Source organism: Gasterosteus aculeatus, chromosome 14 (assembly GCF_964276395.1).
Source record: "Gasterosteus aculeatus chromosome 14, fGasAcu3.hap1.1, whole genome shotgun sequence".
Classification (NCBI taxonomy): Eukaryota; Metazoa; Chordata; class Actinopteri; order Perciformes; family Gasterosteidae; genus Gasterosteus; species Gasterosteus aculeatus.
In genome coordinates this window covers 5,797,469-5,822,366 of record NC_135702.1, presented here as the reverse complement: position 1 = coordinate 5,822,366, position 24,898 = coordinate 5,797,469, and the positions used below count along the sequence as shown (strand labels likewise).

Sequence of the window (24,898 nt, the reverse complement as noted above, 5' to 3'; positions counted from 1 at the left end):
TTTTTTTTCAAATTTAAGGCAGATTTATTTCTTTTTTATATCTTTAGGCCTGTTTTCAACATCACATAAATTATGTTCATTAATGACCTGAAATATAGGATGCATTTAAAAGGTTTTGAAAGCGCTTTTCTTCATTTAAAAAAACCATAAAATTATATATATTGTATTAAAGAATGAGTGAGCCAGCATTACTAGATTTTACTTTATGTCATCACTGAGAGATAATAAATGTTTATTTTACCATATAAATCCAGGCAATACTTCTCTAAAAAGAGCTGGTTTTGTGACGTCATCGTCGTCAAATTCCCTGCATTCTTTGCAGGACAGAGAGGCTTGTCAGGACGAAGTTTTCCATCTGTGGTTTCCGAGTGCTCCCGCGGACTAAGGAGGGCTCGTAGGTCTACGTCACCCCCCCGAGCCGACATTTGGGGGTTTCAGCCTCGGATACAAGGTAACTTTTTGTGTTTGTCGACTCAATCTGCTTTTCGGAACTTTTTAAAAATATTTTTTTATATAAACGCATTGGGACCTAAAACCAAATCAGTGCTTTTCTTCCAGTGAGGATGCAAGTTGGATTTATCTTCTTGTGGAGAACTGACTCTTTTTGGGGGACAATGGCACGTTCCCATAGCTTAATGTTTAATATTTTATGGTTGTATGGCTGTGTGTTGGGGTAAACCTCCTGAAATGAATGCTCAATGCACCCGAGAGTCCTGACTACACAGAGTAGTTGTGTGAAAGGGGTTTCAAGTTGGAGCATTGTAACCAGATGTTTACAGTCCTTTTGTTCTCATCCAGCTGCAAAGAGATTTCAGGATGGTGGCAAAAAAAACACAACTTTCCGCGATGGTCCTGACCGGTGACGCGGTTTAGATACCGGTGAGCTTTTTAATCGGGGATATTTATAAAAATGAACAAAGGTGCTGCAGTACACACGTTCCCCGTTGGCCAGTTGCAAAAGAAAATGAAAGTTGTGTCTCCCACTGGTGGTTTTACCTGAAAGTGCAAGAAAATCCTTTAACAAGTTGACCTCAAAGCAAACTCGTTTCTTAAATTACATTACATTCAATAATAATAGTCTTTCTATTGTTCTTTTTATAGTACTCAAAGACACCTCATTAAAATCAAAGCATAACAAATAAAGCTATTTACTGAAGACATAAAACACACAATGTTGGTCACGCATCAAAAGCAGAATGTGCACACTCATAGTATCAGAACTTTGTCTAAAAACAGGCCTAACAGGCCTCATAAGCCAGTTTGTTGCAATGTACTTGAGTAAAAGGTGTGTTTCTGTGACCCAGGATGGCGAACAAGGCCGGCGTGAGGTCCGACGAAGGCCTGATGATGATGCAGGAGCTGGACGACCGGCTGCAAGAGCAGATTGACAAACTGGAGCATGTTCGCCTCGGCGCTGTCGAACTGAAGGACAACTTGTCTGGGGTACGTCCGACGTGCACTACGCGTCACATCTGTAACCAAAACGATTTTTTTAATCAAAAACAAATTTCCCTCGTGATCTCTTCTATTTGGACATTTATTTCTCGTGGATCAGAGCAACAGCGATCTCACCCAGTCCATCGCCGACCACCTTGAATGGTTGGATCACCTGTCACAGCGAGTGGAGACTCTTCACATGAAGACGACCGCTTTTGTTCAGGTGAGAAACGTAATCTGGGTGATGTGCAAAGAAAGATTGGCAATAATCCTCTTCGGAGCGCAGCACAGGAATAATTCACATTTGATGCCTCATCTACTTCCCAGATGAATCCCAAGCCTCGCACGTGGACAGGGAAACAGAGTTCAAAACATGGCTACCGATCTGGACGTCTCCACCGGGCCGAAGACGCCCAGTCCGAGTGCGGCTGGTCTCCCGTCCGCGGCAGAGCAAACAGTGACGCTGCCTCTGACATGTCGTGCAACTGGTAGTAATCCGGGGGCCCGTTGGGCCTGTGGGGCCACTGAGGTTGCAACCAGTGCAAAGATATTTCACGGCTGAATTGACGATTGAAGACTAAAGTCTTTGCGCATTTTCCTATTGGTGAATTTCCACCCATTTCAGAAGTTTGTTACGTAACATTTTCCTGTTTCCTGCATTAGTCGAACACTACATTTTTAATAAAAATAATGGATAATCCCATTTAATCAGTGTGTCGATTCTATCTGTGTTCTACCTCTGTGTAAAAGGTGGTGACATTCCCTGAACTATGTTACTTTTACATTTTGCCTGAATACAAAAAATTACATAAAAATAGTGTACTCAGCAATACATCATTCGGAGAAATGTTATAAGAGAACCCTATTCCAAATGACTATATATGCATTTTTTAAAAACTTGTTTTATTATCACATTCAACATTTCAAAGTTATACGTTTGTTTACTTTTGTTGCACAAACGGATGTCGTGTTGTTTCTGCTGAAACTGTCCGCGTGTCCGTTTTAAATAAAGCTTTGGCAGATCGCGTCGGTGGCCGTTCGGGAAAATAGCGTCAGCTTAGCTTTAGAAACACCGACGTACCTTCTCGCTCTAAAACAAAAAAACAACCATTTTGAACACACCAGCGTTTAATTAATTTATATTTTTTAGTATCCATATTAAACATTCGTAAAGAATCCCAGGAAACATGGCAGAGAGTGACTGGGACACCGTGACTGTCCTGAGGAAGAAGGGGCCGACCGCCGCTCAGGCCAAATCCAAGCAGGTTAGCATGGACGCCCCACTCCCCCCCCGTGTCTTTTAACGGGTTTTACAGCGTCCCTTTCCCGGCGGAGCCGCTCCACTCGCCGGGTCCCCAGTTGTACCCACCCGCCGGGTGGACCCCCGGTGCAGGTCGCGTTTGTAAAGACACGTTTATTTCTACACGTGGTGGTGCGCGTTAACGTCCCCCACGCGACGTGGTTCGGTTCGGCTAAGCTAAGTTAGCTACCGCTAACAATAACAACAGTGGACGTGTAACGTTAACGGCAGTTAACCCGACTTTAATGTCGTGATTTTATCGTGGTTGATTCGGGAGTCGCTTTCGGCTAAGCAAAGCTCCGCTAGAAGTGACCGACGTTATCAGAGATGACATCGTGACGGTGAGGCGCGGTGTGCTTTAACGTTCGACTGTGACCAAAATAGCAGCTAGCTAGCGTTAGCTTCACTAACCTGAATACATTTTAAGTTCGTTAACGGTAATAAGTTACTTCGGTATAACGTTAGCTAACGTCCGTTGAGTCGACGCTAGTTATAACTAACGCCGCTACACAAATAAAGGTATGATCTTTTGTGGATCTTTTGTGAAAATGTCCAATCGATATGCAGCATAATGTGCACTATGTCTCGTGTTGTTTGCTTTCATAACATGAAACTAACGTGTGTTTAACGACCGTGCTGCAAGTCAACATCCACCTGGCGTTGCTATAGTAACCTTTAGTTCTAATGGGACATTTGAATATGCTATAGTGTGAAGATGGGTGTACAGTTATTCATGTGAATTAAAGGTTACCAGGAAGATCAAGTTGTCAGTTTAATTCATGCGTCATACCCAGACAAGTTAAATAATTTATAACGATAAGCAAACATCTTTTATGGAGCCTGCTCGTAATGCACTACTGCAGTCTATGAATCTGGATTATGTTTTGAAATTTAAGATGTCCATCTTTTCTCTAGGCAATCGCCGCTGCTCAGAGACGCGGGGAGGACGTTGAGACATCCAAAAAATGTAAATTTATACCATCTGTACACGTGTGTGATTTCCAAATAGTAACTTAACGGAGAAACGGACCTCAGAAGCATTGAAATAATTTAACTTCTCGTGCTGTGCTTGTGCTGATGTTGCTCCACTGCCGTGACTCTGATCCACTGCTCGTCACTCAGGGTCCGCGGGGCAGAACAAGCAGCATCTTGTGACGAAGAACACTTCCAAACTGGACCGTGAGACAGAAGAGCTGCACCACGACAGGGTTCCCCTGGAGGTGGGGAAGTACATTCAGCAAGGCAGACAGGAAAAAGGTCTGACCCAAAAAGACCTCGCCACTGTGAGTATAGGTACCTTATATCCTCATACAAAATGTAGCCTTAACGGATGTCCTTGCAGGAAATCAAGATAATCCACAACAGAACATTTATTGTGATGACACACCAATGTGCAGCCCCATTTAGCATAACGCCAACTTGGTTTAATGCCAAGGAAGTAGACCGGTAGATTCCTGACTGTGAGGTTTTCATCTAATGAATACAGTATCTTAGGTATGATATATATCCATAAATATGACCGTTACTGCTTAATTATTTAAAGAAAAAGTTCTATTAGTCCTTAAAAAGGATGCTCAGCTGCAGGAAGTGTTTTGCATGCATGAGTGGTTTCGCTGACGTTTGTTATAACTAAATTATAAATTATTTATTAAATCTTTTCCTCCCAGAAAATTAATGAGAAGCCTCAAGTCATCGCAGACTACGAGTGTGGGAAAGCAATTCCCAACAACCAGGTCCTGGGCAAGATCGAGAGAGTGATCGGTAAGAATTGTGTTTACAGAAATTGAATGATGATTCCGTCTCAGTGGCCAGTTGTGTTAAACCGACGTTCTTGTCCGAGAATCAGCCGTAGCAAAAGGTAACTCCTCGTTCATCTTGTGTCAACAGGGCTGAAACTGCGTGGGAAGGACATTGGCCTACCCTTGGAGGATAAACCCAAGAAGAAATGAAAACAAAGCCTCGAAAATCAGCCCTCCCATGTCCCACTTTTCCCCGTTTCTCCAAACAAGAACCCGTTCCCAACCCCACTTCCAAGAACCCTTGAAATCTCTCCTCTCTCCCTCCCTCCCTCCGTCCCTCCCCCGGGCTGATCCCACCTGCGTCCTGCCTGAGGACCTGGTGCTCCACTCACCACAGGCTGCATACCGAAACCGTTTTCCTGACCACAAAATCCAATGAGCGTTTGAGCGTCACAAACTCACCGTTCTGCAAATCTTCTTTTCACCTCCGTCTGCTTTGGCATGATGAATTTCACTTTTTGATAGTAATGTAAAGTAATCTAAAAAGTTGAATTATTTTTCATGACCAAACAAACTGGTTTGACTCCTGTTAATTGTGAGCATGATTCTACGGCCAAAGTGCTTGATGGCATTTCTTTCACACACTCGACAGTGGGTGGATGTCATAACAGTGTTAAAATGTTTTTAATACTGTGCTTTGTTTTGATTTAAGAAAAATAAAGTTTGGCAGGTCACAACCTTTCTGAGTGCATTTGTAGCCCCAGTGGGACAGGATGTTGTGTTCTCAAACAGTGCTATCGTAGCATAGCACAACATCACAACACAACATTCATAACTTTTGTACTACGGCAAGAATCGTATAAAACAACCACATTTTCAATCAAAAGCACATTTGGATCACTGACGAATTGGGAGAAAAACTAATGGTGTAGTGTTGAATTGAGCCACTAGATGTCAGGATACTACTAGAAATGTGTACTACATAGATTATTGATTAGAGGCTTCTCTGTTTTAATTAAAGATTAATGGAGTTTCTTTTTGCAGCACGCTAAGCGAAAGTGGCAGAGGGACAAATAAAGGGAAGATAAAGTACATGCAAAGGTCAGGAGGTGTAACCCCCCCAAGTCCTCTTTTCCCCATTCTGTACTATCGAGCCCTACAGTGCCAAACCTGCATTGGTAAGATGACGCAGAACAGGGCGTCATCTGCTGCGCCACGGCCGCACACATCGGTAAATCAATGTGGTCATTGATAGAATGAAATACCTGAAAGAAATATAGCAGGCAGCTGTGAATACACTTTAATGGGAAGATGGTCGCGTGGGTTGTTGGCTAACGTGTCCCTTTGACCTTTGTGATTAGTTGGAGAACAGTGCTGTGACGTCTGCTGAATCATACGTTTCCTATTTGCACATTTTGAACTTGTGGATAAAGATGAGGTCTTACAACATTAACAATAAATGCTCCAGGAATAAATCTTAAAGCCCAGAAGTGAGTTCACAGTTTTGCACTTCTGATTCCTTGATCTCCTTCATATATTTGAATTTAAAACGTTTTTGGGTTGGAATGCGGGAAATAAGTTTAACCGATTTGCACTTTTTATTCTACAATATGAAAAACGTCTGAGTATCCCATTCGTTGTTTTATTTGTCTTAAAAAGGAGGTTGATAACAAGTGGCTACATGGCAAAACGTATATTTGCTGCACAGCCTGATTTCTTCTGATGGAAAAATCCCATTGGCTTTTTTTTCCCCATCAGCGCAATGCTAAATTCTGGGGTTGGTCTACAAAAATGCATCATCCCTGAAGCGCTCTATGCCTCTTTTATATTTAAGTGCACCAGTGAGCGAGCACAAACAATTCTGAGCAGCTAAAAGGAATCCAGCAATCATTTTCATGCTTGTCGAAAGTCAAATGTATTTTGTGAAAAAGGTGATTTGAAAAATGTCTTCAGGTTTTGAGCTTTGTTTAAGCGGTAAAGGGGCGAAACCCATAGTCTAAACACACAGCAGAAATTAGTTGTTACAGACGGCACTGAGTATAAACCAACAGGCCGGGAGGTCAAACATGAAACCACAGCAGCGAGGAGTCAGTCAGGAGGCCCTTTCCTTCATTTGGAAACTCTCCCCAGTGCTAAGTGAGGACGGTTGGGTCTGTTATCCCGACGGAGCAGGAGCACCTCGGGCTCTTGTCAAATACCCCCCACCGCTCAACCAGACAGCTTCCCTAAGACCAGCTGGGCCAGTCAACAATATCCAAACTTCCAGTGGGGTGAGTACATAAGTACAGGTTAAACACGAGCACCAGTTATGCTTCTCTAAGGTGCCATTGTTAGATGGATGCAAAAACGAGGAAAGATCTAATAGTCTGACAGCGATAACAGTTAAGTTGTTCCACAGCAGCAGCAGCAGCACTCGCACCAAATTGGTTTCCTTTGTCCTCTTTGGTCCTGCGCTGAAGACGGTGTGCTGGGGTGTGTGTTCGCCCAAGTAAAGTATGCAGCCTCCTGAACAGTGTTCCCTGGACTAACAAAGGAGTGGGCCGTGCTGTTGTTACCGAGGGGCTATTTGGATTCTTGCTCAACAAGCTGCTTCCCCCGGTGTGTGTGTGTGTGTGTGAGGGAGACTGACATGGAAATGCCATTCCATTGGTCAAAACCCATAGCAACATAGTTCCACCTATGACAAGGGCGCAGCCAGTGGTTTTGAAGGAGTGATGTGAGGCGGAACGTCACATGGGGGGAGGGATCCGGGAGTCAGGGGTCTAGTTTTGGCCCCGAGGCTCAAAACTCAAAATTGAGATGCAACGACACGTACAACTTGTTGTGTTGATCCGCGCGGCGCTCTCCAGGCCTCCCACACAACAGCAACCGCTTCTCTTTCAGCAGAGTTCTTTTCCCCCCTTTGAACCGCTTCATATTCTTTCCAGTTTCACAATTGTCCAAATTGCTTTAATCTTTTCACAAATAAATACTGTAAATTATGTGCAATCACAATAGACTCGGCGCTGCTTACGTAATGTAGAAAAACGCAAATTCTAAGTTGGGAATTACGTTTTTAACAAATAAAAGTACATTTGTACATGCAAGGTATTTAGGAGTCATTTGCTTGCATTCGTTAGTTTAACAGCAGAGGCTGCCGGTAATAACAACATTACTATATCCTTTAAAGGCCCAATCAATTAAAGCATCGCATAAGAACTGACCCGAACACCAGCTAACACTGTGAGAAAATATATGCACAGTTTATTGATAGTTGCAAATAGGTGAGGCACACACAAAATAATCAAAAAGAATAATGTATGAGATCTGACTGGATGTTTTTCTCTCTCGCTACAACATCAGAAACGCCAGTGAGTCATGGACTAAAAACTGGGGCAGGCTGTTAAATTCTTGTCTTTATTAAGAATTCCTCTGTTGAAGATAAAATACTCAGGAAGTTGAAGGTCGCAGGAGGCTAAAAACAGGCCCAGCTGCTGCAGCGCCAAAAGAAAACCCAAATAACTTGATAATCCACATATAAAAAATAAACAGAGAAATTCCAGTGGCGTTTACAGGATAGCAAATTGTATCATAAATATATATTTTTTAAACTCCTGTTCATATTCATGGCTTTTTAAGACCTGCTTGGGCTCATTCTTCTTCTAACATCATTTACAAATTACTGTACAAAAGGGTGTTTCTAGAACATTCCGTGAAAGGCCAGTTTCACAAAGGACGAATGACCAGTAATATTTACACGTGGCTTCTGTGCCACTGAAACATACACAAAGAACAAAAGGCACGGTTACAAATGTAAAAACATTTAAACACATACTGAAAGTAACATCCGTTCGGCAGAACCAGTTGATGCCGATCAATATCAAGTTGTTGGACACTATGGCTCATGATGAATTCAAACGATGTGGCCAGAATGCAACGATGTCTAACGAGCTCTGTGAAGCGAGTAGAAGAACAGGCGTTATTATGTACGTTCCTGTGGATTGATCTAAGTTTAATTGGAACTTGTGTTGTTTACAGTGCGGCACTATGAGCCCGTGAATGTGTGCGACTGACCTCATATTTCTACTCAAATTAAAAGTTAGCTGCACATTCACGTGGATACGACGCGGCATTATTATCAAAGCTGACGAGATAACAGAATCCGGTTATGAATTATTAAGCTGTTTTCAGTGGGTAAAAAAATGTCATAATTGATATTTAATAAATACAATAGAAACTTTGGTAAGTGTATTACAGGATTATGAACACTGTTCATATTCTTCCTTTTTTACAGACGTATCACCGGTACGGCGCTGAGTGAATCCTTTTATTAGTTTGTCCATTTGTTACAGGAGCATTTAAAGACACGTGAATCTTCACGCGTGGAGAGTCCGGGAAAAGGCATCACTTCAGCGAGTAGAGCAGCTCGGCCGTGTGGCAGAGCGACAGAGGGTGGGCCGAGGAGAAGTACTGACAGCACAGCCAGTCCTCCAGCTCCGCGTTCCTCTCGGGCTCCAGCGAGCGCTCGGCGAACTTCATCATTAGCAGGGCCCGTTTCACGTCCAGCCAGTTCAGGAGGCCCTCGTGCCGGGCCCCGGCGACGAAGCCGACCCCCTGGCCGCCCCGCTCCCGCTGCTGCTCCATCAGGTCCCTCCTGGGCCCCCACAGCAGGCTCTGCAGGACGCGCTTGGCCTCCTGGATGTGGATGCGCTTGATGGGGTCGGGTTGCAGCAGCAGCCGCGCCAGCCTCTGGAGGCCGGCGGAGTACAGGGACACCGAAGGGATCGGGGGCAACTCTTCGCAGCGGTAGTCTTGCTCCTTCAGGGCCGGACTCGCCTCGAACGGGTTGGCCTGGTGAAGGAGCTCGTAGATCAAGATGCCCGTCTGGAACTCGTCAAACTTCCGGTACTGTGCTGCCGAGAGGATCTCGGGCGCCAACCGGGCGTGGTCCCGTTTGACGCGAGGGTCCACGCTGGCGGAGGCGGCGTCCTCGGGCGAGCGCCGCTTGGACTTGGCGAAGTTGCTGATGAGAAGCCGGGGGAGGTGGCGCTGACTTTCGGCACCGGCCGAACCGCTGCCGTTGTCGGCGGCGGTTTTCTGCGGGAACTTGGAGGGCCGCGGCAGATGTGGCACCAACAGCAGGTTCTCCAGGCAGAGGTCGCGATGCGTGACCCCGTGCTCCTTCAAGTGCTCCAGGCCGTGGCACAGCTGCAGGAGGAGGAAGCACACGCGGCGCTCGTACACCTCTGGCTGGCTTTTATGGAACGCCGCCCACTCCCGGACAAAGTCGGCCGCCGTGTGCCGAGGGATCTCCGAGGCGATGACCACCACCCGCTCCCGTTCCACCTGTTGAGCCGGCGCGGGCGGCTGGTGCAGCGGTGAAGCGGAGGTGCCGGGCAGGGAGACTTCGTCGGAGGGCAACATGCTCTGGGGGACGCAGGCCAAAAAGTGGCCGCAGTCCTGCTGCAGGTTGAAGTGGGGGGGCATGCTCTGCAGCACGGACAGGCCGTACAGATGGCCCTGTTTGGCCTCCATGGATGGGCTCTTGCAGATCTGGGGAGGGGGATAAACACAATGATCAGCGGGAGGATTAAGCGAAGGAGACGAAAGGGAGGGGAGGGAGGGAGAGAATGATTCCCCACGCAGAGACGGGAAGGGAGTGGAGCCAAGAAACATAAGAGAGGAATTCTTGTGCGAGGTCAACGTTGATTCAGAGTCCGGTGAAATCAATGTGTGCGACGCAGATCCAAACCCAATCAAACCCAAAAGTGAAGAGCTTAGAAAGAGTAAACTTGGGTGTAAGGCGATACATGAACACTACCCTCCCTAAATAACCCAAACAAACGCTGAATTCATATTACAACATGACACTTGGTCTTTGAGCCGGACGGGCTCATTCTTCACGAACAGAGGTTTGTCTGACTCTAAATCCTGACTGGAATGTAAAGATTAATCTGGACCTAGAGATATTGAGCAAGGCTGCGGGCACACCGGCACACGCCGTACAAAAAGCCGCTGCTATGCGCAACACTAATCGCTTTGGGACAAAGGTCAGCGAGTGTGAATCCGCACCCTTCTTCCTACTTGTTTACACTACCACCCCTGAAGGTTTGTACTGTGGTTTTAAAAACAAGCGAGACCAGCGCCCGATCTTAAGCTCCTCCCTCTGTCCTCAAACTGTCAAAACCCGTCCTAAACTTCACCCGCTGAGTAAATTGTTCTTCAAACAATAAAGATTGTCTAAAGTGTGCAACGTCTGAGTGGACAGAATAAATCACAAAAACACGACAGCCGAAGCCAGAACACTTGTTCCTGTCTAATCTTATTTTAAGTCATCAATGCAATAATGATCAGGTTCAATTATCAGTAACTCCAGAATAAGTTTTCAGATTCCCAGTTAAAAACGTATTAAATTTCTGAACTTATACAATAACTGACATTGACTTAACTGACATTGTTCTACTATAGAAGCATTTAAGTTGAAGTTAAATAAAAGGATCAGCGAAGTCATACATTTTCCTGCCGTGCTGTTTTTCACGGCCCAACAGAAAAGGGCTCATAATTGACTGATATCTTACTTAAAACTACATCACCTTGCTTCTTTAAATGTGTATTTCAGGCAAAGTAGCAACCTAAAGAGTGTTTAACTCCTCCTCTGTTATAAAACTGCATATTTTGTTACCCCCCATGAACAAAGTCAGGCTCATGACTCCTACCTTCACGGCGTAGGAGTTGCTGGGGTCGGAGGCGCAGGCGGCGGAGTAGTACACGGCGTCTCCTGAGTTGCAGCTGGGCTTGTTGGACGTGAGCCTGAACAGCGACCAGTTGCTCTCCTCGAACCTGAGCGGGTTCCTCTGGGAGCGAGTGAAGTGATCCTCGCATTTGAGGGCCAAGCGGCGCAGAGACTCCGCGTACAGGCCCCCCAGCTTGGAGTACACGCCTTCCCTGCTGTCCATGTTGCTCAGAAGCGTCTGGAGCTGCAGGCTGGAGCCCGGGTTCGCCGCGGCGCCCGGTTCCGAGGAGGAGAAGGGCGCGCTGAGCTGCGGGGACGAGGAGCAGGTGACGCTGCTTCGACCGTGGGCCCCCAGGCGCCCGGGAGTCTTCAGCGGCTCGTCCAGCGTCCGCGACCAGGAGGGGCGGCTCAGCGGGGCGTGGCCGCGCTCCAGGGACTCGCTGGAGGAGAACACGGGCCGCGGGTCGACAGGGCTGGACGGCAAACTGGAGCGGGGGCCGTCGGCGGCGGGTCGGCACACGTTGCTCTCCGAGCCGGTGAACGGGAGCCTCGGGTACGCTCGGACGGAGCCTCGTCCCATGGCGCTGTCGGGGGCCGACGCGGTGCGGTTGACCATCTTCTTCTCCGGGAGCGGGGGAGGCTGGGTGCCCGAGCCGCTGAGGGAGGGCGGGCGCGGAGACCCTGGAGCCGAGGCCGCCGGACTCCGGGAGAATGGAGAGGAGCAAGACAGCCGCGCAGCATCCCGGTAGCCTGAGAGGAGACAAATAAAGTCTCTTTAAAATGAAAGGAAAGCCGGCCCGTGATCGGTTGGGCGCACCGGACGGTTTATTTCAATTTTGCATTTCAGAATATCAATAGGTAAAAACATTTTGGGGAATGCGATTACTGACTTTCTCACTGAGAGTTAGATGAGATGAAGCTACAGCGACCAGACTTAGCTTTGCAAAGCACGGCACAAAAGGGACAAGAACAAGATGAAAATGAGGTATAGAAAACACTTTTAATCAGAACACACCAACATAAGAATTCGTCGGCGTCAAGGTGCTGGACGCAGCCATGCAAACCGTTTGCCCCTCTTCTTGGTCTTAATCCTTAACTAAGCCAATCAGCCGCAGCTTATTATGGAACAAACAGGTGACAGAGGCCCGTTGATATTTTACACTAAAAAGGACAAATAAGTGGAATTTACCTTCTCAATGAGCTTGTAAGAGAAACCCTGTAACCCAACAGTGCTCACAGGCTCCTCCTGACACTGCTTACTGCTCAGCACAAAAACGCCTACCTCGTTGCTTAAACACAGCTGGATACTTCCACAATCCACGGTCCAAGCAGACACTCAAAACATATTCCATCCAATTATGATCCATTTGTCAATTAAAGACTTAAAGTAAGAACGTGACATGACATGACTAGAGGAGACCGATACTGAGATAATTGACTGGTGCAGTCTTCAAACGCTGCTTTGGCAGAGGAGGGGGAGACTGTAAAGGGAGGAAGAAAATACTGTAGGATGTAGCCAAGCCCTTTTTCCCTCGTTATCAGAGTCCATAATTAGCTCTTCAAACAACATCGCGCAGGAAGTTACAGCGATTACGAGTGTCTGTGCCACAGAGGATACGTGAAGGTCGAAAGCAATTTCAAAGCCAAGGACCTTGTGCCACTCCTTCGGTTTAATGATTGCAGAAATATTAAACTCGCGTCGTGAAAGTAAACCAAACCGCGTGTGTAATTCAAATAGGGGAAGAGAAGAGGTAATGCTGACAGACGCTGCGGTTAAACCTCGCGACGCTCCCTTTCCTCTTTTCATTCCCGTTACACTGTGACAAAGTGCATCCTCACATTCACACGTCGTGATGCGGCGAAACTACAAACCAAAAGGACACGTCTGTAAAAGTCAACAATAGTTGACTTTATCTGATACGGGGCCAGAAGGCCCCTTTAAATCTGTCTCATAGCATGTGTGCCGGTGTTATTTACCAGTGTCCCCAGTCAGGTTGTCGGTGGAAGCAGCGGCGCCGCTGGAGCCCAAACCCCCGAGGGATGGAGGAGGGCTCTCCGCCGACGCCTGTCGGCTGCAGCGATCCAGCTCCATGCTGCTGCCGCTCATCTTGCTAGAAACTCTGATAGAGAGAAAACAGCAGAAACGGGGGTGAGTGAAAACAAGGGGCAGGTCGTTTTGGGGGAACTTTCTGTGTCTGCATTGCTGACATCGCTGACTCTATCTATCCAAGTGGAGCGTCCACTGCTCGTTCAGTGCGACGCTTTTCTGCTGAAATGCATCTGTTCGTAAATGTGGAGCCACTCCACTTCCCCTGCACGTTTCCTTATCTGCACTCTGTATCACTGATGCCTCCACGTAAAAGAGTTTCACTTCCTATTTCAATAGGGACATTCAATTTTTGTATTATGTCTGAAAGGGAATAAGCCTGAACAATGAACAAATGCATAGTATACCACACAAATATTTCAAAAGGTGTGTTGAGTAATTGAGTAAGTGTGTGTTTAATTCTCATTCAACCTTTCATGTTTAAGAAATGTTCTGATGTTTCTACTTTCAAAAGTCACACCACCTTGCCAGAGAGACGGTTTGCATTCACCTTGTCCGTTTGAACTGAGTAGCATGATGGAGACTTACAATAGCAGTGAAACCTGCGCATGACTGGACTTCCTAATCAAGGTGACCAATTAAGTTGAGTGACAGCCATTCACTTGTCTCGTTATACATGCTAATGGCTCAGGGAAGCAAGGCCTGATCCAATCCCTTCGTCCCTCTTTCCTCGCTTCCTTTTCCAAAATGACCACCCCCCCCACACACACACACTCAACCCCCCAAACTTCAATCCCACCATAAATCAGCAGAACAAACAGCTGGGGGGGAGAACAGGAGAGCAGCACAGGGGGGAGACAGAGGGTTAGGTGTTCTCCGGGCAGTTAGCTAAAGGATCCGCTATCATTTTACAGACAAGAGAACGGGGATGAAAAGCCGTGGAAACGCTGAGGGGAGGAGAAACGGTACTGAGGGGGGGGGATAGTGCAACGACGTGCACTCCAAATCGCTCAGATTTGTATCCAAAACAAGAGATTTTCCTCGGTGAAGGAATGCCGTCGCATGCGTCCTGCGGGAGGATGAGCGCGGAGTGAATGAGCCTTCTGAGCAAGGCCGTGCAAAAAGAGACCGTGGATCGGATTAGGACCGCGTGTGAGAATATACAGGACATTCAGGGGCTGCAATTAACAACCAAAAAGATTTGTCTGATTAGGGATTATTTATTGTAATGTCAGGCAGAGGAGAGACATGATATTTGCAATTCCTTTCTGCTGACGGACTAATTTCAGCTATGAAACCCCTCATCTGCAACCTGATAGAGTACAAAAATCCAAACCCCCAAAAAGCACCGTTTATCAGGATTCACGATCGGATTGCCCAGTTTCAGTCTCAACGTCTATTAATAAATGGAAGTGGTGTGTGTTCTAAACCTGGGTTACTGTGACACGGGATCTGTTGACCCACATGCTAACCGGATGTGTTTGTGCGGTATTAGTAAAAAGGTGTGTGACGGTATCTGGGGGAGTTTGTTAAAAAAAAAAGATAGCAGTGCGAAATGAGAAACGAACTAAACTGCAGTGTTGTTGTGGATCAGGTTTACGCGACCGGTTTCACTTCCTGAGGAAATATATTACAACGTCACAAAGAATTGCATGTTGTTACATCGATACACTCCCTCTCATGGCCTTTTTAATGTAGAGAAAATGATATTTCAGTACAAGAATGAAGAGATGAGAAACTTTCACCCTTGAACAGGCAACACAGTGTACAATGTAATCAGATCCAATGATAACAGCCAAACAACATTCACAACCTTTAAGTTGAATTTCTGATGAGACGGATGGAAACTCATCCAACTGTATTTGTTATTGTATTGGAAAATTCTAAGTTATCCTTTTGTTTTACATGACAAAAGTCTTTTGTTCGTTACATTGCTGCTATATTATAATGCATCACATTGTGCATGTGTCGTTTTGCCTACTTTGCATGTCCCACAGCACAGGGAAGACTGACATGATTGAAAACACAGATCCATTAATGGTTGACACCAATCCTCTTATCTTTTGCAAATTCCAGCCCTGCATTTTTATCTTCTTCACTGTCAGCTATCTCCTAGACCCTTATACAGTACAAGCCACTTTCATTTATTTGCCCCTTGCACATAAAAAGCACTTGAAGAATAACGGCAAAAAGTCATCGTGTGAGGGGGCCATACGGAACTAGTCACTTTCTCTGCACAAACAGAAACAAAACCACTTCCCTACACAGTTCTAGATGCGTAGTCAATAGCTACTGAGCCTACAGATGCCATCAGGTTCCTACCTCATGCTGGACCGGTGAAATGTCCTCGTCGGCCACCACGGCACAAAGTACCCCCGGATCAGACTGGCGGCTTTCTAAAGCCCCGCCACGTGTAGTAACACAACCCTGGCTCCACACCGGTCATACGTGTATTTAAAGTCCCTCTCAGCGAGAAAAGCAACAGCATCAATTAGATGTGCAAAGATCTGAGCACCCACACCTCATATATAGCAATCAGTCATTGGCGTAGCGGTTGGCGGCCACGAGATGCTCTCGGATCGGGACGGCTCTGGGGGAGGAGGAGCAGCCACGTCAAAGAACGACGGTGTAGAGAGCAAAAGGCAGCGGACTTGAATCCCCGTGGCTGATCTAGGAATTCTAATTCTATCCATGGCAACCGACTTCCAGACGGGGACAGTTTGGGAGTTGCCGGTGGCAACAATCTGTTCACTAAAGCCCCCCCCCCCCCCACCCCCCCCTTTGGCAACATTCAATGACAAGCCGGGTGGCTTCTAGAGAACTTACACACGTGCGGGACTTAAGGTACGTGCACGGACACCACTTAGACCGACCCACCACATCCCATGTAGGTGGACCTGTTACGAGGAACGAAGGAGGGGACATTTGGTGCTTTCCACTGTGATCAAAGGCTCTGGGAGGCAGATCATTCCAACCATCTGCGGCTTTTAAATGATTCAGCACATCAAAACGCCATTTTCCATTCACTCCACACACACGCAGGCGATTGTCGTATTCAAATGATAAATGGCATTATTTAGATTTTAGTTATGTGCAGCACCTCGTCACACTTGGTTAAACACACTAAACTCGCCGATAAACTTGGAAAGCCCCGACCGTCGCTGGCTGGCTCGAGGTGCGTTCGCACATGTGCCGCAACAAGGTGTATTTTTATCGGCGCAGAATGTCGGCAATGTCATAACAGGAGAGAAGGGTCCTTGCTAGAATTACCGCAAACACGAGGGCCTTTGAAATGTGACGAGCAGTCTGTGTTTTTGACAGTGAAACACTCCTACTCAGCTTCTGCTGACTCGAGCCGCTCAAGATGGCAGAACATCTGTTTGTCCTCAGGAAGTCACAGTTGTCTCCTACACCTCATCATGTCGGCCCAGACCAAACAAGTTCAATTTTGAGGGGTTCATTTGATGCTTTAATAGCTAATAACACCAGGCCTCGTCTCTGTTTCTCTTCTATAGTGTAGCTGACCGTGCAGTGTATTCTTAGTCCCGTGCAGACTTAGATTCGGAGCCTTGAGTAGGAGTAGGTCACAATGGTGTGGGTTGAATAAGGGAACAGGAATTATTCTGCACTTCCTGCAAGTGAAGCAATTAAATAATGTTGCAAAGCATCAACATATTTTACTTTTTTTAACGATCCATTTGAATGTCTACAAATGAAAGCTTTGTCCCTATATGTTATTTTAAGGGCAGCTTTTTTTTCTTTACAGTTATTATGCTGCAGTCGAAACTAATTTACAGCAACGTGACAGAGCAGGGGACTATTTAACAGACCCATTTTGTGTGTTAATTAGAACTGAAAAAGCCACATTACTAGCATGAATAGAACAAGGCATGCATTGAGGAACGTGCCGGAACAGTTTGAATGATCACAAGCTGCAAGAATGGAGGCTGATTCAAGGCTGAATAATGGTGCTATGAAAGAGGAAGGCACAGTGAGCTTTACACAGATGACTGCAGTAAGATGCAAACATGTGCAGAGTCACAGCTTAGATTCCATCAGCGGCACTAGCACTACGTACACATACAGTCCCATATGCAGTTATACATTTAGGCTAAGTGCATGTTGAAAGTGCTGAACTAGAGAATTTAGTGCCAGGGCTAAATTACATTCCCATTAGCTCTCATGCAAGTCAAAGGTAAGCCTGAAGGAAAGGAACGCAAAAATGTGCTATAATGGGCAGCTCACTTTTGATAAATGCATAGTATTCACCTTTCAGCAAGTGTTTAGTATACTAGTGTGTAATTAAACCTTCAGAAGACTTCTTTTACATTCTTTTGTGCCGCATTATAAATAATAGTTAAGATCAACCCTTTCTTCTGATTGCTGGTATATTTGGTGCGCTTTGCCCTCAATCAGCATAAAGAATTTTGTAAGAAATTATAAATAGGTTATATGAAGGAAATTACACAAACTGCTGAATTTCAGCTGCTCTAAAGAAAGTTTTGAAAAAATAAATTGCAAGAAAATTGTTGATGGATCTTGGAATGGAATAAAACACTTACGAAGCACCATGCTGATGATGATAATTAGCATTTCTGACATTTGACTGTGATTAGCTAAAAAAGATCAAATCAAATAATCACACATCTGGGATGGAAACAGTAGGCAGTCTTCCCAACTATTAGTGGATTCACAGTTGCATGTTTAAAAGCCTAACAAAAAAGGTTCTCTGGTATTCTTACCTGTGCAGTTTCTTGGGTGGGGGAGGTGGTGCGTTGGGTTCATTGTTGGCAGCTCCCTTTCCTGCTGCCAGCAGCTCCGATGAGCCACCGTGCAACGGCTGCTTGGACGGCATGCTCCCGTTATGCTTGTCTTCCTCCTCTGCACCGGTGCCCTTGCCCTCCCCCTGACAGGCACCATTGTTGGGGGCAGCTGGGGGGGCCGTGCCTGGCTCTGTCATCGAAGGGGGGCCGCTCTGGGCCTTGGAGTCCCTGGCCTCCTTCCAGACGGCAGCCCCATTTACCAAGCTTGTCACCGGAGATGTTGTCCACGGTTTGGCAGCCAACTTCTTCTTCTGCCTCTCTTTTGGCTCCCTCTCGTCCTCCTCCTCTTCCTCCTCTATGCGACAGTTCCAGCCAGAATTGTGGTGGTGAGGCTTGTGCCAGCGTTCAGTTAACGCTGCGCTGTGGTTCTCGGGCTGGACCTTGAAGTGGCCCTCTCTCGCAGAGACGAGGAAAAGCATCGGGAGTTCAGGTAGAGGGACGGGAGACGAGGTGGACGGTGAGAGGCTGGAGCTGCCCAGTCTGGAGAGCTCGGGAAGAGGGACGGGGGACGAGATGGACGGTGAGAGGCCGGAGCTGCCCGGTCTGGAGAGATTGGCAAGAGGGACGGGGGACGAGAGGGACGGTGAGAGGCTCGAGGTGCCTGGTCTGGAGAGATCGGCAAGTGGGACGGGGGACGAGAGGGACGGTGAGAGGCTCGAGGTGCCCGGTCTGTAGAGATCGGGAAGAGGGACCGGAGACGAGATGGCCGGTGAGAGGCTGGAGGCGCCCAGTTTTGGGGAACGGGTGGTCCTTTTCGGGGGAATGGGTGGGCTAGACTGAGGCTTGGGGTAGAGAGTTGGGCTAAGGCTGGCTTCTGGGGTCAGAGAAGGGGCGCTGTGGCTGTGGCTAGGGCTGGGCCAGCGGAAAGCCGGACTGCTGGGGTCTTTGCGTGCCGTGGGGCTGAAGTGGCATTGGGTGCTGATGGCTGAATCTGGACTGCTCAGGTAGAAAGTCCTGTTCTCTTCTGTGTGAGCGGCCATTATTGTGATGGTGGCCCGCTGACTCTCTCCTGAATGCTCAGAGCTTTTCAATGAGTTCTTTGTCTGGTCTGGGGACACAAGATGGGACTGCACCCCATTTCCTTGTGGCCTGCGCTTTATTTTGGTGCTCTGTGCATAAATGGGTTCTGAGTCCAGTTGTTCATTGGGAGAGCTGGGAGCTGACTGTAAGCTGCCCATGGCCGTTGGGCTTTGGGGTCTCCCTGTCTTTACTTGTCTTCCTCCGGACCCCTCCGCTCCAGGAAGCGAATCTGTGCTACTTTGGTAAGAACAAGAGGAGTCCGATAGGCTGTTCTGTTCAGAAAGGACGGGAGGAGAGTGGAGGGATGGCGGAGGGTTGTGTCTGATGGTGTCCCCGATCAAGGCCGTGGTGGGGATCGTAGTAGAAGTGGTGAAAGTCTTACTTGTAACGGCAGCAGTACCACCGCTGCTGATGCCGTTGCTACGAACCGTCGCAGAACTGGAAGTGACAATATCCACAGAAAAAGGCATCTCCACAGATGCCAGATGGGACTCCTGGCGAGTTGCTCTGGCAGTTCCATTGTAAGTGCTCTTGGTTATTGTGGTGGTTGCATTCTGCTCCCTACAGATGTCTCCGTTGGCGTTGTTCTTCAAACTCTGAGAACATCTAACCTCCTCCTGAGTGACAAAGATATTGCCGATGATCATGGAGTCTTTAGGCAGCATGTTGGGGGATAAGGAAGCCAGAGAGAAGCAGTTGTTGAAGTCCTTCTTGGTTTCGGGACTTTGAAGAACACCCTCTCTACGGGACTTGTTGCAGCCGTTACTGTCAATGTAAAGAGACGACAGGTCCAACAGCTTCTTCAAGCCCATACCCTCAACTGGGCTCTTCATGTTCTCCTGTCGCACATAAACATGAGCGCACATTAATGAACAGGTACATCATTATGGTACGTTACAGGAAATTTACATTCAAGGGAATCACCTGCTCTATGTTCATGTTGACGTCAGCCATGGACTCGTTCATCATGGTGGGTTTGACAGCGATGGTTGGCTTGCTGTAGGGCGAAGGCGCTGTTAGTCCAGAGTCCTCATCACCTCCCAGGATGCTCTTCAAACAAGCGGCTTGCACATTGCCATCCAGGCCGCCGACAGTCTTGTGGTGTGCACTGAGCGGGTGGAAGCAGTTCTTGCAAGAGCCGGGTTTCCACACGTGTTCTGCAAAGTCGCTGCACGCTGACATCTTTGGATTGCTAAATAAGAGTTGGTCAGAAGTGGCTTTGTAGTGACGCGGCAGATGCTGAATGACCCCTCATGGCTGGCCCACAGAAGGTCGCATCACAAGAAGGAGAGAGAGAGAGAGAGAAAGAGAAAATAGGTACATTGTTAAATTAAGGAAGCCATGATATTTATGTGATCACTTTTTTCCCTCATATATTGTATCAGAAAAATAATTCAAGGGGGGGGCAAAAGAGACAAAGTAAGTTGAAGTAGCTCAAACATTTTCATGAAATCGTAAAGACCAGAACGACAAAGTGTCAGGCTGACAAGTGTCTCAGGGGGTCACAAAACCCTAGCTGGGAGTGTCATCTGCCAACGTAACCTGAGAAGCCCAATATGCGCTCTGCTACTTGTTCCCATGGTCTCCTGAATTAGAGGGTATGCGGTTTCCGTTGAACCAAAGGAGCTGCCGGTGCGATTCCACCGACATAAAAGCCCTCCAGAATCCTCCCAAAGACCTGACGCGATAGAAGACGACCGAGGAGCCTCAAACATCCCGAAGGTCGGAATGTCAGGAATGTCCTAAGTCTCACCAGGGGGAATCTCACACCCACTACAACCTCCCATCCCCCTTCCACACACACACACACCTCCCACTCAACATGTGTGATCTCCTCGCACAAACAAACCGACCCACGCACCTCCTTCCTCTCTCCTCGGTGTGTCCTGTTTAACAGGGTTGACAGTGAGAAGATCAACACCATTTCAGAGATCATTTGTTCCCTGGCATCTGGGGCGCCCCTCTCTGTGTCCTCCACACAGCTGTAATTGCCTCTCGACAAGGTGCTGCAACCACACGCTCACACGTTAGCCGAACCATGTAGACTCATTATACACAAAAAATAAATGGAGGAAGCGGGAGGATGAACGCTTACTAGCCAAAACAAAGAACAGAGAAGACTCGAGTCAAGCATTGCAGCCGTCCCAACAATGAATATGAGGAGACTAACGAAGATATTTGCCGTTGCCAACGCAGGTAATGCATGTTTACATTTTTCCTTTGTTCTGTCTGACTCAGTTTGGGCAGGAAAGCACATACCGGCGCTCTGTTTGTTTAACCGTTCCTGCGACAACAGCGGAAACGGCCTTGCCTTACGTCTTGTGGCATTGTGCATGAGTCACGAAGCAACGAGTGATCATTAGGCTACTGACTCGGAATCGCAAACAGGTCGAGGGGGTTTTCGTGGGGCAATAAGGCAATAAGACCAAACCGACAGGGAGAATTGAGTCTGTGTGGTTCTATAAGTCCCAATGGTAATCCAAGAAAACAACAGATGTGGACATATGGACATTTTTACCACAGAAATACAACTCAAACTACATCTCAGTTTAGGTTATTCCACCTCCTGTTTACATGTTCATCCCGGCTTGTTTGAACAGAGATAGACCCCGCTGTCTACATTCCACACACCTTCTCAAGCTCAAGGTCCAATATTTCTCACTCCCTTTTGTAAACACACGCACGCACACGCACACGGCACAGCCGCTAGAAGTTCAGCCACATGACAAATTTCAAGGCCCGCCATCAGACTAAAACTCAGACTATGAAAAATATCTCAGGAGCATGTTACAAGTCTGGGGCTCGGAAAATAAGATGCTGGCCAGGGGAAATTGTTGTGGTCAGATGTTGGTCCGGTGTGGAATCGAAGGTTTTTGACGTCTGCTAACACCGACACCGGGAGCCTTGAAGACACAAGCCGCGCATTCACCCATGACCCCTGACCGGATGCACAGTCACATGGCCACTAGATGTCTCAAAAGCATTAAACACTCTTAATCATTACACGCGTGGTCTGAAAAAAACACATTTGGGTGACAGTGTCTCGTGCAAAGGGAAAACTAGTCATTTGCTAAGAAACATTTTAAATAGCCCACAGATAAGTTGATCAAGAGGAGCAATTAAGGGACATGTTAGAGGGCTTATCATCCTCAACAGCTGGTGCAACCGGACTTCATCTGAATCCCTCTGGCCCCTCCCCCAAAAAACACCAGCGCGCGCGCACATGAACGCGCAAAGGGACAGACTCAATGAAGCATGACTTCAGGCCATTTGATGACGATTATCATTGAGTTACTGTATCACTGCGTCATCAGTATTGAGGGCGTTTTACTCCCATTTTTTATCTTACAAAAAAAAAAAAAGCTCGTTAACTTCAATGAATGAGTCGCCCCCCCCCGGCAGGATAACAGATATAATCCAAAATATTAGACCACCTATATTACGGTCTGATAACCCGCTTACATCAGCATGTAGTCGACCATTGTAAAAACAAATGCTTTTCACGAGTATAATATTTGTCACGCCTGCCTCGGGGGGGTTGTTTTCTCGATACTCGTTAGGGATTTCCGCCAAAAAAATGTGAACTTTAGACAAATATCTCAAAACTTCTAACTTCCTTAGAGGGTTGGAATGTTTAAGAGCATGTTTAGTGAATACACAGACAACACATCATTCCACGTGCCTTGGTCTGAGCCTCCGTTTCTTCGATTTCATGAATGAAAAATAAAATAAAAAACACTCAGTAGCTAAATCCAGTTTACGTCAGATTACTATCAGAAAAATCCCCTACGTTTCCCCTCGTGCACCGTGAGATCCGGAGAAAAAATGGCTGTTTTTATTACCCGCTTTAATACAACACATAGGAAATGTCAACAACTTGACTGCATCGTGTAGCAACGAAATATGTGCTAAATTAAAATACAAGCTGTGATATAACCACGCCAAAGGAACCATCTATTGACTGGCATGCTTACCTGCTTGGACTTTCTCTTCCCCTGGCAACACGAAAACGCTGTCCCTCCTTAAAAAAAAAAAACACCACCTCCAAAAAATAAAATAAAAAAAACACAACCGACCGAACGCTCTTCTAATTCCCGCGAAAGCCGAATATCCGCCTGACGTGACAGTGCCAATGTCCCCGGGAGACCGTGTGCTGCCGCAGGCTGCTCCCCGGCTCTGGGTTCTGCTGCTGCCGCCGCTGCGCTGTGCAGAGGTGGAGTGCGCGCCGGTTCCTCTGCAGCAGCGTGCAGCGCGCACGAGGAGGTGGGAGGAGCTCCGGAGGGAGCCGTGCAGTGTGGTCACCGGCCGCACTGTCAGCAAGGCTTTTGTTTTCATTTAGGATTAAACAAATATTTATATTTATTATATTTCATTGTTCGCAACCAAGCTGTCATTTGTTTATTTGATTTGCATGGAAATGGCTCAGTAAAGTGTTACTCTATAGGACATGCTCACACACACACACACACACACACACACACACACACACACACACACACACACACACACACGCACACACACACACACATGGAAATGTGCAACCTGAGGCAAAGAATGCAAACTTTTTTGGGGGGGGGGGGGTGGTAGGTTTACTAGTCGAGCAATCCATCTTGATTGGAAGGCCTTTGATGTGGAAGGTGGATGTGTGTAAGCCTCCCCCCGTCTCCCCTGCTACCCCCTGGACTGCTGCTGCTTCTGTTCATCATGGCCGGGGTGACAGCGCGACACAACAACACTGCCGCTGTTACTGGGCCGATGCCTGGCCCCTGCTGGTTTCCATCAGAGGCGGCAGAAGGAGACGCGAAGCTCCCAGAGTTGACAACAGCCGCTGTGTTGGATGGAGGTGGTTATGCTTTGAGATTAACCTTTCAACTGAGCTTCTCCTCCTATGTCTAATTGGGGGGGGGGTTACACTGGAACAGCGGTTTCTGTTGGGTTTCTTGGCTCATTTAGACGAAACCAGAATCTGATGTTTTTTTGTGCTCTTTTCATTTTTCGTTCGGTTTTCTTTAGCGTGACATAAGACAGAAATGACAGAAAAACGTTATATCTGTTAACCCCCAAATCAACTTCCTTCAACTCCAAGGATCCGTTTGCGCTGGTCTACTTCCTGTGAAAGGACACCTCCATGTCCACATCGATTGGACACGGAGCACGCCGGTTTCCTGAACCTCACAAGAGGATTTACAGCAGAGCCGAGACAATCATCACAAGTAGCGCAGCACAGACTGGATCCAGAAAAAGAGACATCCTTTACAAGACCACCTGTTCATAGTCACACTTATCTTAAGAGGATTAGGAGTCTCCTAACATGGGGTTTTACTCTGCAGTAAAAAGTTTGTTGAATAAAACTGTTTCCAATGTGATGAACTAGTCATAAAAATACATATGTAATATAAAACGTATAATATGTCATGAAAGTTACTGTTGTCAAAAAAAAGTCACAAAATAAATAGTATGGTGATAAAATCATAGTATACTAAAAAAGGGCCCTCTCACTGTGTGTGTTTTGGCTAATTGACAATCCAGGTATGGTACTGCTCAGGTTTCAGTCTGTTTCTGTTTGTCACTTCCCTTTTCCACAGGAGGCGCCATAAAAGATATCCTGCCGCAACACCAAAAGGTCTTTGTTAGCGTTTGGCCCGCATGTGAAGAATAATCTTTAGTCCGTCACCAGAGACATTAGACTTCCCATTCGAAACTCAATGCGACTGTGAGACTCTCCTCTCTCTAAAAACCTTTACCCCCCCCCCTCACCCACCTCAGCTCAACCCAAAGTTCAAGTGAAATCTGAACATATTCAACAGGTGCTTGAAATGA

General features: G+C 46.9%; 3 protein-coding genes across 4 annotated transcripts; 2 read left to right on the top strand and 1 right to left on the bottom strand.

Moving 5' to 3' along the window:
* Positions 1-306: 306 nt before the first annotated feature.
* LOC144388230 (uncharacterized) lies at positions 307-2,145 on the top strand. Of its 2 annotated transcripts, XM_078088152.1 has the most exons (5): positions 344-451; positions 799-879; positions 1,305-1,443; positions 1,556-1,660; positions 1,765-2,145. In XM_078088152.1, exons 3-5 carry the CDS (start codon positions 1,306-1,308, stop codon positions 1,927-1,929), a joined length of 408 nt encoding a protein of 135 aa, XP_077944278.1. In that variant the 5' UTR covers positions 344-451; positions 799-879; position 1,305; the 3' UTR covers positions 1,930-2,145. The 2 variants fall into 2 exon arrangements, with proteins under 2 accessions (XP_077944277.1, XP_077944278.1); XM_078088151.1 differs by lacking the exon at positions 799-879 and having other exon boundaries at positions 307-451.
* A 128-nt stretch (positions 2,146-2,273) lies between these two features.
* Positions 2,274-5,210, top strand: edf1 (endothelial differentiation-related factor 1). The gene is made up of 5 exons (XM_040198121.2): positions 2,274-2,702; positions 3,653-3,704; positions 3,860-4,020; positions 4,405-4,498; positions 4,625-5,210. Exons 1-5 carry the CDS (start codon positions 2,625-2,627, stop codon positions 4,684-4,686), a joined length of 447 nt encoding a protein of 148 aa, XP_040054055.1. The 5' UTR covers positions 2,274-2,624; the 3' UTR covers positions 4,687-5,210.
* Positions 5,211-7,691: 2,481 nt separating this feature from the next.
* Positions 7,692-23,349, bottom strand: prag1 (PEAK1 related, kinase-activating pseudokinase 1). Its single transcript, XM_040198120.2, has 6 exons — positions 23,053-23,349; positions 20,003-20,335; positions 17,978-19,917; positions 13,166-13,308; positions 11,172-11,938; positions 7,692-10,008 (listed from the first exon to the last, which is right to left on the bottom strand). Exons 2-6 carry the CDS (start codon positions 20,258-20,260, stop codon positions 8,860-8,862), a joined length of 4,257 nt encoding a protein of 1,418 aa, XP_040054054.2. The 5' UTR covers positions 20,261-20,335; positions 23,053-23,349; the 3' UTR covers positions 7,692-8,859.
* Between the last annotated feature and the right edge of the window lie 1,549 nt (positions 23,350-24,898).

What these genes read in the sequence shown, in the direction of transcription:
- LOC144388230 (XM_078088151.1), top strand. Translation starts at nt 1,306, where the DNA reads ATGGCGAACAAGGCCGGCGTGAGGTCCGACGAAGGCCTGATGATGATG. An exon ending in TGAAGGACAACTTGTCTGGG is followed by an intron (nt 1,444 to 1,555) that starts GTACGTCCGACG and finishes CTCGTGGATCAG; the next exon opens with AGCAACAGCGATCTCACCCA. An exon ending in AGACGACCGCTTTTGTTCAG is followed by an intron (nt 1,661 to 1,764) that starts GTGAGAAACGTA and finishes TCTACTTCCCAG; the next exon opens with ATGAATCCCAAGCCTCGCAC.
- edf1 (XM_040198121.2), top strand. Translation starts at nt 2,625, where the DNA reads ATGGCAGAGAGTGACTGGGACACCGTGACTGTCCTGAGGAAGAAGGGG. An exon ending in CTCAGGCCAAATCCAAGCAG is followed by an intron (nt 2,703 to 3,652) that starts GTTAGCATGGAC and finishes TCTTTTCTCTAG; the next exon opens with GCAATCGCCGCTGCTCAGAG. An exon ending in CAAGATCGAGAGAGTGATCG is followed by an intron (nt 4,499 to 4,624) that starts GTAAGAATTGTG and finishes TTGTGTCAACAG; the next exon opens with GGCTGAAACTGCGTGGGAAG.
- prag1 (XM_040198120.2), bottom strand. Translation starts at nt 20,260, where the DNA reads ATGTCAGCGTGCAGCGACTTTGCAGAACACGTGTGGAAACCCGGCTCT. An exon ending in TCAACATGAACATAGAGCAG is followed by an intron (nt 19,918 to 20,002) that starts GTGATTCCCTTG and finishes TATGTGCGACAG; the next exon opens with GAGAACATGAAGAGCCCAGT. An exon ending in CAACCTGACTGGGGACACTG is followed by an intron (nt 11,939 to 13,165) that starts GTAAATAACACC and finishes GTCTCCTCTCAG; the next exon opens with GCTACCGGGATGCTGCGCGG.